This window comes from Prunus dulcis, chromosome 8, assembly GCF_902201215.1.
Source record: "Prunus dulcis chromosome 8, ALMONDv2, whole genome shotgun sequence".
NCBI lineage: Eukaryota > Viridiplantae > Streptophyta > Magnoliopsida > Rosales > Rosaceae > Prunus > Prunus dulcis.
Window position 1 is genome coordinate 5584023 of NC_047657.1, and position 14756 is coordinate 5598778.

At 35.4% G+C, this 14756-nt stretch overlaps 1 protein-coding gene and 1 long non-coding RNA gene across 4 annotated transcripts; one reads left to right on the plus strand and one right to left on the minus strand.

The window, feature by feature from the left end:
* The first annotated feature begins 3693 nt into the window (after positions 1-3693).
* On the plus strand, positions 3694-4533 carry LOC117638708. Its single transcript, XR_004587294.1, has 2 exons — positions 3694-3777; positions 4129-4533. It is a non-coding gene; the product is annotated as an uncharacterized LOC117638708 (long non-coding RNA).
* Positions 4534-7021: 2488 nt separating this feature from the next.
* Positions 7022-10688, minus strand: LOC117637460 (DNA polymerase I). 3 transcript variants are annotated; one of them, XM_034372349.1, is made up of 5 exons: positions 10286-10688; positions 9193-9345; positions 8136-8370; positions 7392-7614; positions 7022-7269 (listed from the first exon to the last, which is right to left on the minus strand). In XM_034372349.1, exons 1-5 carry the CDS (start codon positions 10649-10651, stop codon positions 7128-7130), a joined length of 1119 nt encoding a protein of 372 aa, XP_034228240.1. In that variant the 5' UTR covers positions 10652-10688; the 3' UTR covers positions 7022-7127. The 3 variants fall into 3 exon arrangements, with proteins under 3 accessions (XP_034228240.1, XP_034228239.1, XP_034228241.1); XM_034372348.1 differs by having other exon boundaries at positions 10259-10688; XM_034372350.1 differs by having other exon boundaries at positions 7189-7302; positions 10259-10688.
* Positions 10689-14756: the final 4068 nt, after the last annotated feature.

The following is a 14756-nucleotide window of genomic DNA, read 5'->3' on the forward strand; positions in this document are numbered from 1 at the left end:
GCCCTTTCAGCACATTTTGTCGATTCACCTTGAATGGATAAATTGGTGGTGGGTAAACCAGATGCAGAGTGTCCATATTGACCAGAGTACCAGATACCAAGTGATTAATATTGTCAGGACATAGCGGCGGCAGTGCCACAGTTCTCCAATGTCCGTCGGGTTCACGGAAAAGCACTGAAAGGATAGGCCACCTGAGAAGTTAAAATAAGTGATGAATAGACAGTCATTTCCCTGAGGCTCCCATGAATCAACTCAGCTTGTCAATGAACAATAATAGATCAGATGATTCTACCTGCCATACCAAAACACTGGCCCAGACTCTACTTTAATGGTAACTAGTTCATCATGCATGCAAAATCTCATTACGCAGATTAAACAAAATCCTATCTGGAAGGAAGTGCTAATGCAAAATCTCAGTAATGACAGCATAAAGATGGGGACCATGTATACATGGGCATATATGCATACATGTATTATGTATTAGATGTACATATGCATTACGCATAGCCAACAAGCCTATATATTACATCTAAAGATGTTCTGAAACTCTTTTGCTCTTTCTTTGATAAGGAATATCTTCGACTGTCTGAATTTTTCTGGATATCACTGTTAGTTCTTTGAAGGGCACAATGCATCTTTTACTGTGCCTGTCCATATCATTAGCACACAATATAAAACAGTTAATGATGGTCTGATACAAAAAGGTTTTAATGTATTCAAGATTTAAACACTTTACACTATCAACAGAAATACAGGATAAATTTTGTCCATCATCCTGGTTCTCTTTTGGGTGGGTTTGGTTCTGGTTACGAGTTCCATTTGTCTACAATAATACTCTTAACATAAAACTAACACTACCATAGGAAAAACAATGCATTAGTAAGTGTATCAATCTAGTCGAATCAAATATAAGGAAGGTTGATAATCACGTAAAGGGCAAACCTTATTTGAACTTTGACAAACAATTTCAAATCAGGAAATCAGGAAATCTGGAAATGAAAGTATAATTCATACTCTACGGATAAGAACATTAACGAACAAGGTGAAGTACTTCAAGCTGTTGAAGATGAAGGTCCAAACAAGAACAGACGTTGATTCTCTTTGATCATCAAACAAGTAGAAGGCATTGGTTCATAAGTTACAAGCTGACAACAAAACATAGGTCACATTCACCACTGCTACAAGTGCCCGTTTAAACAAAAGGATCGAAATTTAAAGCACAAATACAAAGATACATAAAAGAAAGAAACCAGAGAAAATAGAAAACTGCAATGGCTTGCTCACAATCCTCACACTAAAATTCTATCTACCAGTCAAAAGAAACCCAGTTATCAAATTTAGACAGAAACCTAAATTACCAACAAACAAAACCCAGCTAAATTTATTCCGGGAACCAAAAGAAACAAGGGAAATAGCCTGCACTGCATGGTTATTTTTTGCTCCTTGAGCTTGAGCACCCTGAAAATTTCCCCACAAAGATAATTCAAAAAATGGAATTGACTAACTTGAATCGTTGATTAGGAATCTAGTACTAAATTTGACAAGAACCCAAAAATCAAAATCACCGAAAAACTATATAATTTTTTTAAAAGATCGCAGAAAAAGCTCCCCAAATTTAGCTGTGAGGTTTAGAAAAACAAGTGTGCATAGCAACAGACAAAATAACTGATTTTCCCAATTGATAAAACATAAAAAATACTAGGGCACCATAGCCTAGAATTATGACTACTTAAACAGCAAACTTTATCCCTTTTTTTTTTTTTTTCATTTAAAACATACATTTGTGTATTTTATCAAAAAATGTATATATAAACCTTCTTCTTTTTTGGGTCATAAATATATATAAATCTTCATGCTTTAACATTGTTCATTGAGTTGATGAAGAGAGTTGAAAATTCGCATACCATGGTGAGCTCTTTTTCTTTGTATCAATGGGCCTCTTTGAAAAGACCCGATGCTATGTTTCAGTGGTTAATAGACAACTTGGCGGCAAGAAAATTTACCTTCTGTTTTACCATTCAGCCAACTATCTTATTGTTCTACCAACGTGCATTTTTTTTTTTTTGGTCGAGAACATGCATTTCTGATACTAATGAATTTATAGATTACCTTCGCTAAATCTCTAGTGATTTGGGTTCTTATATTCAATTTGGTCTCAGGCTCTTACTAATCTCTTAAAGGAAAGACTGCTAAAAGAAGGAAGAAGGCCATATGTTATTCCTGTTGGTGGATCAAACTCCCTAGGAACCTGATGAGATTGGGTTTGCCTTTCTATTGAAATGTGCATACACTGTCTGTCTAATAATAATTTGTTTCTGTACACTCTAACTGCTGTATTTTTTTCCCTCTATCTCCTTTCTATCTGTCATATATTTTTTAAGTATTCATTTTGGGTTCCTAGAATTTGATGCAATTTCTTTGCTTCACAGTTGAAATGAGAGGTATTTCCTATTTTCCAACCCGAAGTTTTCTAGTTTTCTTGACTTTTTAAAGCTCTAATATGTAATGGAAATATGGTATCTGGTACCTGTTCTTCACTTTAATCCATCGTAACTCGCGTCATATGGTATAAACCTAATGGTTGGGGTCTTCAAAATGCGAAGGGAGAAGAGAGAGGTGAGGGTTGTGAGGTTTCAGTTTCCTGATCAAAGTTGATTATGACGGCTTCCATTTCTTTTTTGTGCTGATTGGAGTTCCCTGTGCAGATTGGACATTGCATTTTCATTTACGTTGCTGACTTTTCTAGTTTCAACTATGGACGTTTAGCCCCATGCGAAATATCTAGGTACTGACAGCCAATTCCATGCGCAAGTGGACCCTTTCACTTTATTTTGGATTTTTACACCTTTGCCGATCCCGCATTGCTTCAACAGTTTTGAACTTTTCTCACTCCACCGATCCCGCATTGCTTCAACAATTTTGAACTTTTTTCACTCCAGCCGATCCCAAATGGGCCCCATGAGAATTTCTCTTCTTTTTCCTTTGCACTTCAGCTGATCCGGTGGGCCCCATGCTCTTTTCTTTCTCTTTGCTAACCGATCCCGGATGGACTCCAACAAGAGTGCGCTTGGTTTTAAGCTTCAGCCGATCCAGTGGGCCCCATGCTCTTTGCTAAATGGACCCCAGCTGGGGTGGGCTTGGTTTTAAGCTTCAGCGGATCCAGTGGGCCCCATGTTCTTTGCTTGCTCTTTGCTAATCGATCCCAGATGGACCCTAGATGGGGTGCGCTTGGTTTTAAGCTTCAGCCGATCCGGTGGGTCTCATGCTCTTTGCTAATCGATCCCAAATGGACCCCAGCTGGGTGTGCTTGCGCTTGAGCTGATCTTCTAAACGTCAATATGCATGAGCTGAGAAACTGAATGCGCAGGTATCCAGGGATCTACAAATGAAAAATGAATTATATCTCACATGTTGTTTATAAGTATAATACTGCAACATCATATAATAAGTTTATGGTGAACGTGATTATTATTATTATTATTACTTCCATCTGTCACGTTTTTATGTAATCGATTTCCAGTGGGGGTACAATTTGCTGGTTTGGCGTTGGGCTCTTGGCTGAGTTCGTTGAAGGCAAAAGTATGTTATTGGATTCCTTTCTGTAGATAATTAATTTGCTGCTCTTGACATGTCATGTAAATATTTGTTCCTTTTGCTCTGCAGGTCCATGCCTTTTCTGTCTGTGATGGCCCTGATCACTTCTACGACTATGTTCAAGGCCTACTTGATGGACTTGAGGCAGGCATTGATTCACGTGATATTGTTAACATTCAAAATGTGAGGGTCAAAGCAGATTACACTATATTGTCAGCATTGAACACATGATTTATGTTGCTTCGTACTCCATGTTCTTTTAAGGTTGATCTTACAGTAGTTTGCCTACACTATACAAGTTGTACATGTGCATCCTCTACAGAAAAATGAAATCCAGTTTACAGGTTCTGTTTTATTTCCACAACTCTTTGTTTATGTTTCCATCTTTGTGCCATCACTTCCCTTGAGGAGGATAAATGGTTAAATTATTCATAGTTAATCCTGAAGTATGATCTGCAACTCTCTCTATCTCTCTGGCTTTTCTCTTCTGCCGAATAATGGGATCACTGATTTATGATGTCATTCCTTATTTAGTGGCAAAGCTGCTTATGGAATGTTGAAAGACAAGGCTGAGAATACAAAGAAGTGGGAAGGAAGAAAGATCCTCTTCGTACACACAGGTGGGTTACTTGGGTTGTTTGACAAGGTAGAGCAGATGGCTCCATCGTTGGGAAATTGGCTTCGGATGGATGTCCAAGAATCTGTTCACCGGAGCGATGGTATTGGGAAAATGTTCTAGTGTCGAAATAAAGCAAAGAAAAGAGTCCAGTGCTCTATTAATAGAGATGAGATCAAAATCCTCAATCATTGTATACTGTACTGAATGATGCATAAGAAACGATCTCATATCAAATAAGATAATTACAGGAGGTTTGTATTTCGTTGTGATTTAATGGTGTATGGTTTGTGAAAATGGATGTATAATTGTTGTTTCTGTTCTGAGTTATGTCTCGTGTAAGAAAAATAAGTAGCCACGCGGCTATGCTCTTTAAATATACAAGAATTTAAATGCGCAGTTATACTTCACAAAATGGTTTTTACTTATAGCCTTTTTTAATTACTTTAATTAATAATTATGTTCTAATTATTATTTCTTTAATAAATACTTAGTATTTAAGTATTTTACTAATTTCATAAAATACTTTAATAAATAGTAATTAATTATTTTAAATTACTTTGTGGACTTTGTTTTTTCTTTTTTAAATAGGTACCGTATGATCGTAAAATTGTGACAGTGAATTATATATTATTTTTTAATAAAATTTTGAAATTATATTTATTAAAATTAATTAAAATCTACTTTACAATGTTGTTAACTCTTTAAATATTAATATACTTTAAAAGTATAGACGAGCAGCAATATTAATATTAAGCGTATAGCTGCTTGGCTGCACTCTTTAAATATATACAAATATTTAAAACGTATAGCTGCGCGGCTATACTTTAAATGTATCCTAATATTTTAAAGAGATATTTAGTCATATATCCATTCTTAGCACTAAAACTATAAATAAACCCTACAACATTTAATTTCTATAAACAAACCCAAAAAATGATAGCTGGCCCTATTGAATTTAATTTTGATTATTAAATTATTTTGATGCCCTATTGAGCGTTTTTGTCATAGCATCAATACCCAACTTCGTTTTTATATCCTCCTTAGTCTCATACACTTGACCTACAATTATATCTCCACTTGCATTGCATAGCTCTGTCATGTCTGATCCATGTACATTGTTTTTATCCTTGTTCCGGGCATTTGGTTTGTTGGAGTTGGGTTCATCATAGTGCACATTCAAAGTTGGAACATCATCACATCCCATGTTTTCACGAGGCAAGTCATTGAATTCAACATTATCTTGGAACACATTATCAACCTCTACATGTGGCATATCCTCAAATTGCATGTTCTCACAAAGCAACTCATCTAGCTGTGTTGTATTGTTTTCCTCTTCATATTCTGAGTCCTCAATTTCTTCATTTCCCAAATCATTTTCTGAATCATGGTGTTGATCATTATCTTCTAAATCAGCTTGAGTACCCAAGTTGAGGTTCATTGGCATTGGTTGATTGCTTCCACTTCCATAACAAAATATTTTACGCTTCAATGTAATGCACAATGGAATCTTGTAAGTCCTTGAAAGACTTTCAAAAATAAAAGCTCTCATATCATCATCATCAACTATTTCTGCAAGCCATGCACTTTTCATTGCATCGTATATGACTTTCATAGTTATCTCATACTCATTTCGGTCCACATTTACAATGTCATATACCTTATTCTGAAGCTCTTCTAACGTAATTTTATCTGAAACAAGTAGTCCTTTTGTTTTGCAATTTTTGTATGTTGAGTTAACCCACTTTCCATCGTAGTTAATCAAAATTGTCAAACTAGACATCCTGAAAGGTAAACCAACATAATAAAAAATACAATACACATTGAGAAAACATTGAGAAAACCATATACATATTTATGTCAGAATAGCAAATATATATATATGATTTGTATATTTTGTTGTCAGAATAGCATATCAGTAATCATGTGCAGTTTGAGTATACCACAGGAGAAACACTCACAACATCCACGAAACACAAGAAACATATTTACAGAGAGGAAATTTCCAATTATTTCTGCTAGGGGATGGATTTGCATGGATCATTGTAAAGTACTTCATGCTCTCTGGCCAATCCCAATGTGCAACACGTCTGTATAGCCTCAACACTCTTAGGATCAAGGCAGACCCAAATTGGAAATATTTTATTCATCCAAATCGAAAAAGAAATACAATTAATAAGTTCTTTATCTTCAAATCCAATCCAACAAACAAAATTAATAAGTTGAATGAACTATTTCAAGTGGCCAACAGAAAACCAAGGAATTAAAACAAAGATGGAAGGAGAGAGAGAGAAAAGCAAACCTGGAATTACAGATCGATAAGTTGAATTAGGGAGTGTTGGAATTGCTTCAGGCAAAGGCTACAGACGTGCGTGCTCAGCAGTAGTTCAATTAAAGGCTACAGATGTGCGTGCGAATCCAAATTTTGTGTAGTAGGGTTTTGCCTTTTAGGTTTACGTGTTTTTTAATTTTTAAGGGTATTTGTGTCTATTTATGTGAGTTTTTGGCTATATTTGAAAGATTTTATCAAAACTGACATTTTTGAAAGTGGGGGGTAAATTTTGGCTATTTTTTATGAAAACTCTTTGAGATTGAGTTTGTTTTAATAAATCAATGGCATTTTTGTAATTTAAAAGAAATTAAAAGCCTTTTTGTTATGTTGTAAATGAGCTTTGGGTGTGTTTCTAAAGTCCATTTCATATAGAGTTTTTTTTATATTTTTTATATAATTTGGGCTCCTATATTGAGTATAATAGTGAATCTCCCAAAATTAAAAGACCTATGCCTTTAATTTAAAATGAAGACCAAAAATGTAGGAACGGTCTCAAAAAGTATAATTGAACGAGCCCAAAAAAAATGATAACAAAAACCGAAAATCATCTAACTTATTTGTCATATAGACAGCTAAAAGATTACCTTAGCCATTTGAGACAGATACATTATAATGACTGAACTTTTGGGTTTCTTCCAAGAATTTAAAGAAGTTAGACAACGTTCTTGAATCGTTGCTTGTGTCTCTCTTAACCAACCACTCCTCTCTAAGTCGAACATCGACATCCCTGCAGAACAGTGTGACCCAGAAATATCAAGAACTAAGGATCACGATAGAGCAAGGTAATAAGATGACCCCTGGAAAAGTAACATCAAAATAAAATTAATAACATGAGAGCACATAAATTACCTCCTAAGGGAAAGAATCTCGTAGTTCCTCCTTAGGTAATCAGCATGTTTTGTAAGAGCATCTTGAGCATACTGTCTGCCCACAGTTCTGACTGCAGCTGTCTTTAGTAGATTTTCCAACGAACCATGCTTTTTTATGAGCTTTAGGGCAGTCTTCTGACCAAAACCGGGAGCCAGATGTTGGATCCCAGGAACACCATCAGCCTGATCACCAACAATGCACCCTAGACATTAAGTGAACAGAAATGCAAAACATGTTATGGCGGCGAACAAATATTAAATAAAGAGGGGCTCGCTTGGTTTATCATACCAAAATGCAGCCTAGTAAACCCACCGGTGAAACATATATCTGATACTCATTGTGTGTTCTTTAAGTGCATATGTGATTCAACTGTTCTTCAAAACATACATGTGCAATTACTGTAAAAAATTTCATCCTTTCAGTAAAATTATCTGACAATCTCAGTGCTCACTCTATGACATCCCAGTGAAATTGATGACATATTTTTCAATTAAGTCATAAAAACTACAGAGTATACAGATCAAGATGTCTTATATAGCAGGCCCAGTCACACCATATAGCATTTATGAAGAAACTTTCAAGGCCAAGACGCATCAATATATACCGGCTCGTGAAACGAAACTGAATACAATTTCCATTTGAATATATATGTTAATTAAAGACATGTAGTACTAACACAATTAACTGACTTATAAATACCACCACATTGTTTTTCATACTTACTAAGGCTCAAATCACAGCACGGATCACAATTATACTGAGCCATGTAGTGCTTAAGGGTGTAAAAGGACCAGCGTTCCAACTCTTCCAGGGGAATGACAAGTTGAACATCTTCTGAAAGCAATTGCTTAAAATCTTTATCAGGAGATGCAATTACCACCCGATATCCTGACTGTAGAACTTGCCCCACAAGTGTGGCTATAACATCGTCAGCTTCATGGCCTTCTATTTTTATGACCTGCATCAATTTATGTTCTATTAACGAAAACAAAAACAAACAAAAAAACAAAAAACCAAGCATTTGAATTTATCATCTACAGCCCTTTTATTGGGAGAAAATCTGATATGCGAGCAAGTATCTGGAAGGGCATCCGAAACGATGTGTCAAAATGATAACCATTTTAAAATAGAGAACAAANCTGTTTACTAAAAATTTTATCAAAAAGCTAGACCCTAACCCATTCATGTTTAAAAGTACGTCGTATTTATATAGGAAAGTATTCATTCCATATTCTGTCATAAGATATCAGTACAAAATACAGAAGCAGCGACATGAAGCTGATAAATAGGAAAGAAACAGATCTCCCATACAATCAAAGGCTCATTGTTATTTTCACATATTATAGCTGTTTTAAAGTTTCTACTCCTTCCCAGATCTCCTGGAAAATAAAAATGAAAAACCCAAACTACAGGGCTTCAACCTGAACAGTTTATCAAATAGTTTTCACAAGCAAATAGATAACTTCTGAAAAAACATGATTTATCCATGCAAGGTGTAGTGTTAATCATCAATTGATATTTGTAACCTTTGCATATATACCTTTATAATTTCTAATATTTGATAAGTTTTTTAAGAGCCAACTTTGGTCCAAGGTTTTAGGTTTATATTCAATAGTTTCTTAGATTTGCTAATAGACAATGGTTTCATTATTTTTGCCCATAATTAGTACTTATCGAATTAATAAATAAAAAAGAAGTCAGTTTTGATGAATGCTTCCACCTCTGTAATTAGATAAGATTCATTACACACTTGGCATTACCAAAATAGAGGTTAACTCACTGGCACATTGCATTTTCTAAGAACATTTGTGATGACTCCATGTGACCTTCCAACATGTCCCTTTGAAAACTGTCTCAAGAACTTCCACCTATGTGCTTTATATGAAGGTAATAACTGTCTGCGGTGTTCACCTCCTCTTTCCCCATCAACGACCTGCAAATGCACATTATAGAAATAAGAGAAGCAAATATATTACCATTACTGAGTTCAACCATCATGTACAGCATAAATTGTGATTAAATGACAGTTAAGATGATCAACTGCCTGGAATCTCAGCCATCAACAACTGAAAATCATGACTACCAAGGCAAATAAGATGCAAGAGACCTATGTTAATGAAGAAATGCCTAAGGCTATGCGGTTTATAATCAGGACTTAAATGTTTCAGTGATTAGGGCCAGGATTTGAATGAAATAAAAGATTATCTTTGTTGGGAGCCTTGGGTCCAATGCTTATCACTATTTCCTTCATGCAAATAGGTGAATTCGTGCATAGAAAAGAATATGCTTTTGTTGGTGTTTATCATTCTTAAGCTCTGTAGAGTAAAACAATGGCACGGCCACCTATTATCTTATAAACAATAGGGCAGTATGTTCTGCTTCTTCTGCATAAGTGGCTTATAACGCGAATATACTTACACAACTATCTAAAATTTGACGACAAAATGCTTGTTGTGAATACTTCAGTAGGACATTAAAAACTTTCCCTGTAAAGCATCACGAAAAGTGGCCCATGTACTACTGAAGCATCTGTAGAGTTTTAGCCAATTCAGATTTCCTACCACAAAAGTAATCTGCAGAGTAATTGGTGCCATAAAAATACTGATGGAACCTTTGAGTTCCGCTTATTAGGGGAGAGAGAGAGAGAGAGAGAGAGAGAGAGAGAGAGAGAGAGAGAGATAGAGAGCATATTCAGCTTATGGGAGTCAAATATATAAAATTAAAACTAAATGCAGTCTATTGGAGTGAGGTATAGCTAGTACTCATTTCATAATCAAGGAAAAGGAAAAAACTCGGTGAAACATTTCAGTGAACGCATGGTGGGGTGGGAAAGAGGATGGACTTACAGCAATAACAGGGTCAGAGAGGCTAACTTGATTGAAAAACAAGGAGACCCAATGAGCAAAAGATTGTAAGCTGGGTTTGCTTCCTTCATAACAAAGAGGATTAACGTCTAAAAAGAACACCCTTTTTTTGCTTGTCTTCTTTGGCAACAGGACTTGCCCATCATCAACCTTTTGTTTATACCCAAAACCAGAAGAAGTAGAAAAAGTTGAAGAAGAAGATGCCACAACTCCAGAAATCTTCCTTGCTACTTTTGTCACCGCTATTTTGCGACAAATGGGAAGATATGAGCTTACAGAAAGAAAGGGCGTGATATGAACTCGGGTAGGAACTGCAACTTCTACCATTTGCAAAAATTTCGATGTTGCAACTTTACAAGCTGGATATTTATCCATAAAAAAGCAAATTCAGGTGTTTTTAGTACCTTTAGGGCTCATTTGGTATATGGTATTAGATTCTGGATATAAGTAAATAGTTTATGTCAGATATTTGGTGTTAGTTTGTATTACTTAATTTCTTGATTATTTTAAAACGAGTTGAGCTTTCAACACACATACTAGGGGTGGGTACGGTTCGGTTCGGTTCGATTCTCACCTCAAATCAGAATCAGAATCGGTACTATTTAACCGGTTCGATTTAGGCAAAAAAAATTTCAAAAACCAGCCGGTTCGGTTCTGACCGATTCTGGTTTTGAACTGGATTATTATTATTATTTTATTTTTTTATCAAAAAAATTATAATAAATAACTTATTTTTTTGGCTTAAAAATTAACAAATAATCCAATTCATACATTTAGAAATTTTTTGAAGTTGAACTTGGAAAAATAGTGATTATAAACTTTAAAATATGGCATTACATTTTTTAAATTTGTAAAAAAAAAATATATATATATATATATATGACCGGTCCGGTGTGGTTGGGTGTAAAATCGAAACGGTTGGAACCGGTTCGGTCTAATTTCGGTTCCAATTTGTTGACTTTTTTGGTCAACTGATTTTTTTTCTGATTTTTTTTTACCTGTTCGGTTCGGTGTTCCGGTTTTCCGGTCCCGATGCCCACCCCTAACACACACCTTGGTTTAGATAATACACTCTTAATTATACACCTAGAGAAAAGGAGCACACACACGTTCACGTGAGAACTCTGACAATGCTATTTTCATCTTCTTTTCCGCTATCTTCTCCAAGGTTATTCTCTCTCTCTCTCTCTCTCTCTCTCTCTCTCTCTCTCTCTCTCTCCAATATGCTTCTTCTTTCTTCATCTTCTCTTTCTTTATATATTTCATATTTTATATTAATTTTGTGAAAATTAGGTTATGAGTTTTTTCTTGCTGTATGGGAACAATACATGCGGCTGTGTATCCAACTCAATACATTTTGCTGAGTTTTTCTTGCAATTTTTTTACTTTATATATGAGATACTACAATTATGATAATGGGCTATATGAAAAAAAAAAAAAAATCTTGGCAAAAACAATTGAAAAACAAATCTTGTCATATGAATCTTCCCAAAAAAAAAATTTCGTGTCATTTGAATTTCAGTTTCCACTTAAGTTATCAAAGAATTTTTTGTAAAAAAAAAAATAATAATAATGTGATATGATGTTATCCGGAATAGCACCAAACATAGTATAACTTAATCATACTATTTATCTGGAATAGCACCAAACACCTTATAATATTATGGATAAATAGTCAGTACTCTCTGGAACAAATTAATACTATCCGACAAAAATTAGTAGTACAGTCCGACGTACCAAACGAGCCCTTACTATTCAGAGATGCGATAGTATACTAAACTCACATACTACACAGATGCTAGGACTCAAATCTAAGACCTTATTTAAGGGGAGCAATTAATCCAAATCACTACACCTAGTGGGTCCTTTTCAGCAAATTAAGTTAAGTTAACAACGTGGAGGTTACACATGGCAAATTTATCATCATGTCAAATTCTTCGTCTATATTCTATATATAAAGTAAAATACAGAAAATGGTAAAACATTCAAAATACTAAACATTGTCCTTTGCTAATGAATTTATTAAGCATTTAAAATTTTTATTAAATAAGAATAATATAATAATGAGTGGCACCATTGCGTAGAGCTTGCTTTCATGAGTTCGTAGACGAGTAGTGGGCTCAAATTGGAATTTTAACGAAGAAGTTGTGGTCAATGGAAGTGCAGTGGCACAACGGTAAATTTTTTGAAGTTGGATTTTTAAAACAGACAAACCTCTCTCTCTCTCTCTCTCTCTCTCTCTCTCTCTCTCTCTCTCTCTCTCTCTCTCTCTCTCTCTCTTTCTCTCTACGCACGCGGTAGCAAATTTTTGACTGCGATTTCGTCGCCGTCCAGTGTCCGATTCGAGCGAAATCATATGCAAAAATTTTGTATCGATGTCCTCTATCTAACCCACTAATTTTCCCTACTCCCAAGGGCAAAATTATAATTTCTCAATTAAATAAATTGAATAAATGGTTAAAATTGGGTGGGGTGTCACAACCTATCCCCCTTAAAGAAAATTTCATCCTCGAAATTTTGTACCAATCATTCGAAGAGGTATGGGTACTAGGCCCGCATCTGCTCCTCGGGTTTCCAAGTAGCATCCTTAACGGCTTGGCATGACAAGGACTTAACTTCCCACGTTTCCCTAACCTTATCACACCTTCTAAGGAGATAACTCTAAGAATACCCACTCACCAACTTCAGATTCAACATCCTTGGACCAACTGTCCATATAACCCTTCTATCGGTATTGTGTCATTTTGGGCTTTGCCAACGTCATCCTCACTACCTCTATTATTCTCTAAACAAACTGTATCTACTCCAATTTTCTTTCACCAACCCTCATCATCTAGGGGCCATACAATGACTCCTGCACAACGCCTCATTCTTGTGTACGCACAAACAATTTCTCATTACCATTCTTTTAACACTTCCCATCACAGAATCTGTCCGTGTAACATTCTCCACTTCAGAATTCTTTTCCAAAAAAAAAAATCTTTACAAGCTCTGGAAGTGCACAGCATAAAAGAAAAGCTTCCAGGTTCCAAGCCCCCATTTTGCCTCAAGATGCAAGCAGTCCATCAACCCATAAAATTGCTCCAATTTTCAAAACTTCTATAAGAAGAGCAGTAATCCACTGCAATAGTTTCAGTTAATAACCCAAATGAGCCCTGTGCATGACAAAAGACCTGAACATGCATACCACCTTGGATGACATAAAGGTAATCACCTTTGAGCATGCCATAATATACAAGTTTTGTTGAAATTTGTGCTGGGTATATTGATATCAATACAATCAGTATCAGCATAATCATAGCACCATCTAAAATCACAATAGTTAACACATCTGGTTCACACAAAGTCAACCATGCAAATTGTAGCTGGAAGAGAATAACTATAACATAGAATGAAGGCATGGCATGAGACACCAACTCAAAATAGCTATAAGAAGAAATTTTGGTTGTTTTCGTCAGCTCCCCATGTTGTTGATGTCTTGGATTGCAGAAATCCATGATATCTATTTGCAATATAATGAAATATCAGGATAAATTTAACGTGGACCTCCAAGAGGATTTTCCTAGAACTTCTACTGATATTCGATACCTCATCACCTACTGCACCCAGTGCAACATTTTTCTTTTTCTTTTTCAGATGCTTAATCTAATTAAAAATCATACTAATTAGACAAACTAAACATTGGGAAATGCTATATTTAATAAAAATGCAGTCTGCTACAAACACCAAATTCAACTGGCATGTCCACCTGTAAACATAATGCAGTAAAACTTCGTACAACTCTACATATTTCCCTCATTTATTTCCTGCACATGCTTAGATGAACATCTTTTTCTATTCCAATACTTGGAAACCTGATCAAATTGAAAATTAAGATTGTTTATATTTAAGGAATACCACTTACAAGGAAACTATTTGCAAAAGTCTTCAGGCCCCATTAAAACTTCACCTAATAGAAGAGCACTAACAAAAGTCTTCACGCCCCATTAAAACTTCACCTCACCCACCGTCCCCCAGTCCACCAACCTTTCCTCCAATTGAAGTCTTAAAAGAAATCCTTCACCAAACCCAGTTCCCAGTCATTCAAATTTTCAACAGGTACACCTCCCTAAGAGAAGTTTGCAAAAAAATAAAAACATCCCATAAATAATTAAAATAAAATTGTTACGAGTTGCTAACATAAGTCATATAGAGACGGTGCACATCCCATTGAAATTGTAAAGAGAAGAAGATCTAATTTTTTTAAAAAAAACAGAAGTATTTATACGTCCCCTTGAAATAGAATAGTCCTCTCAATGACTTTCCTTTAACTCCATGACACAGTGCTACTCCTCAAATGCTATATGATATTTCTCTTAACACAAACTCAAGGACAAATGAAAAGGTACTGCCTACCAAATCTCTCTATTATAATAAACCTGCAATTGAACGTCAATGACACTTTTCAGCACCAGCATGAGAGATCGTCTGCGGTGCATCG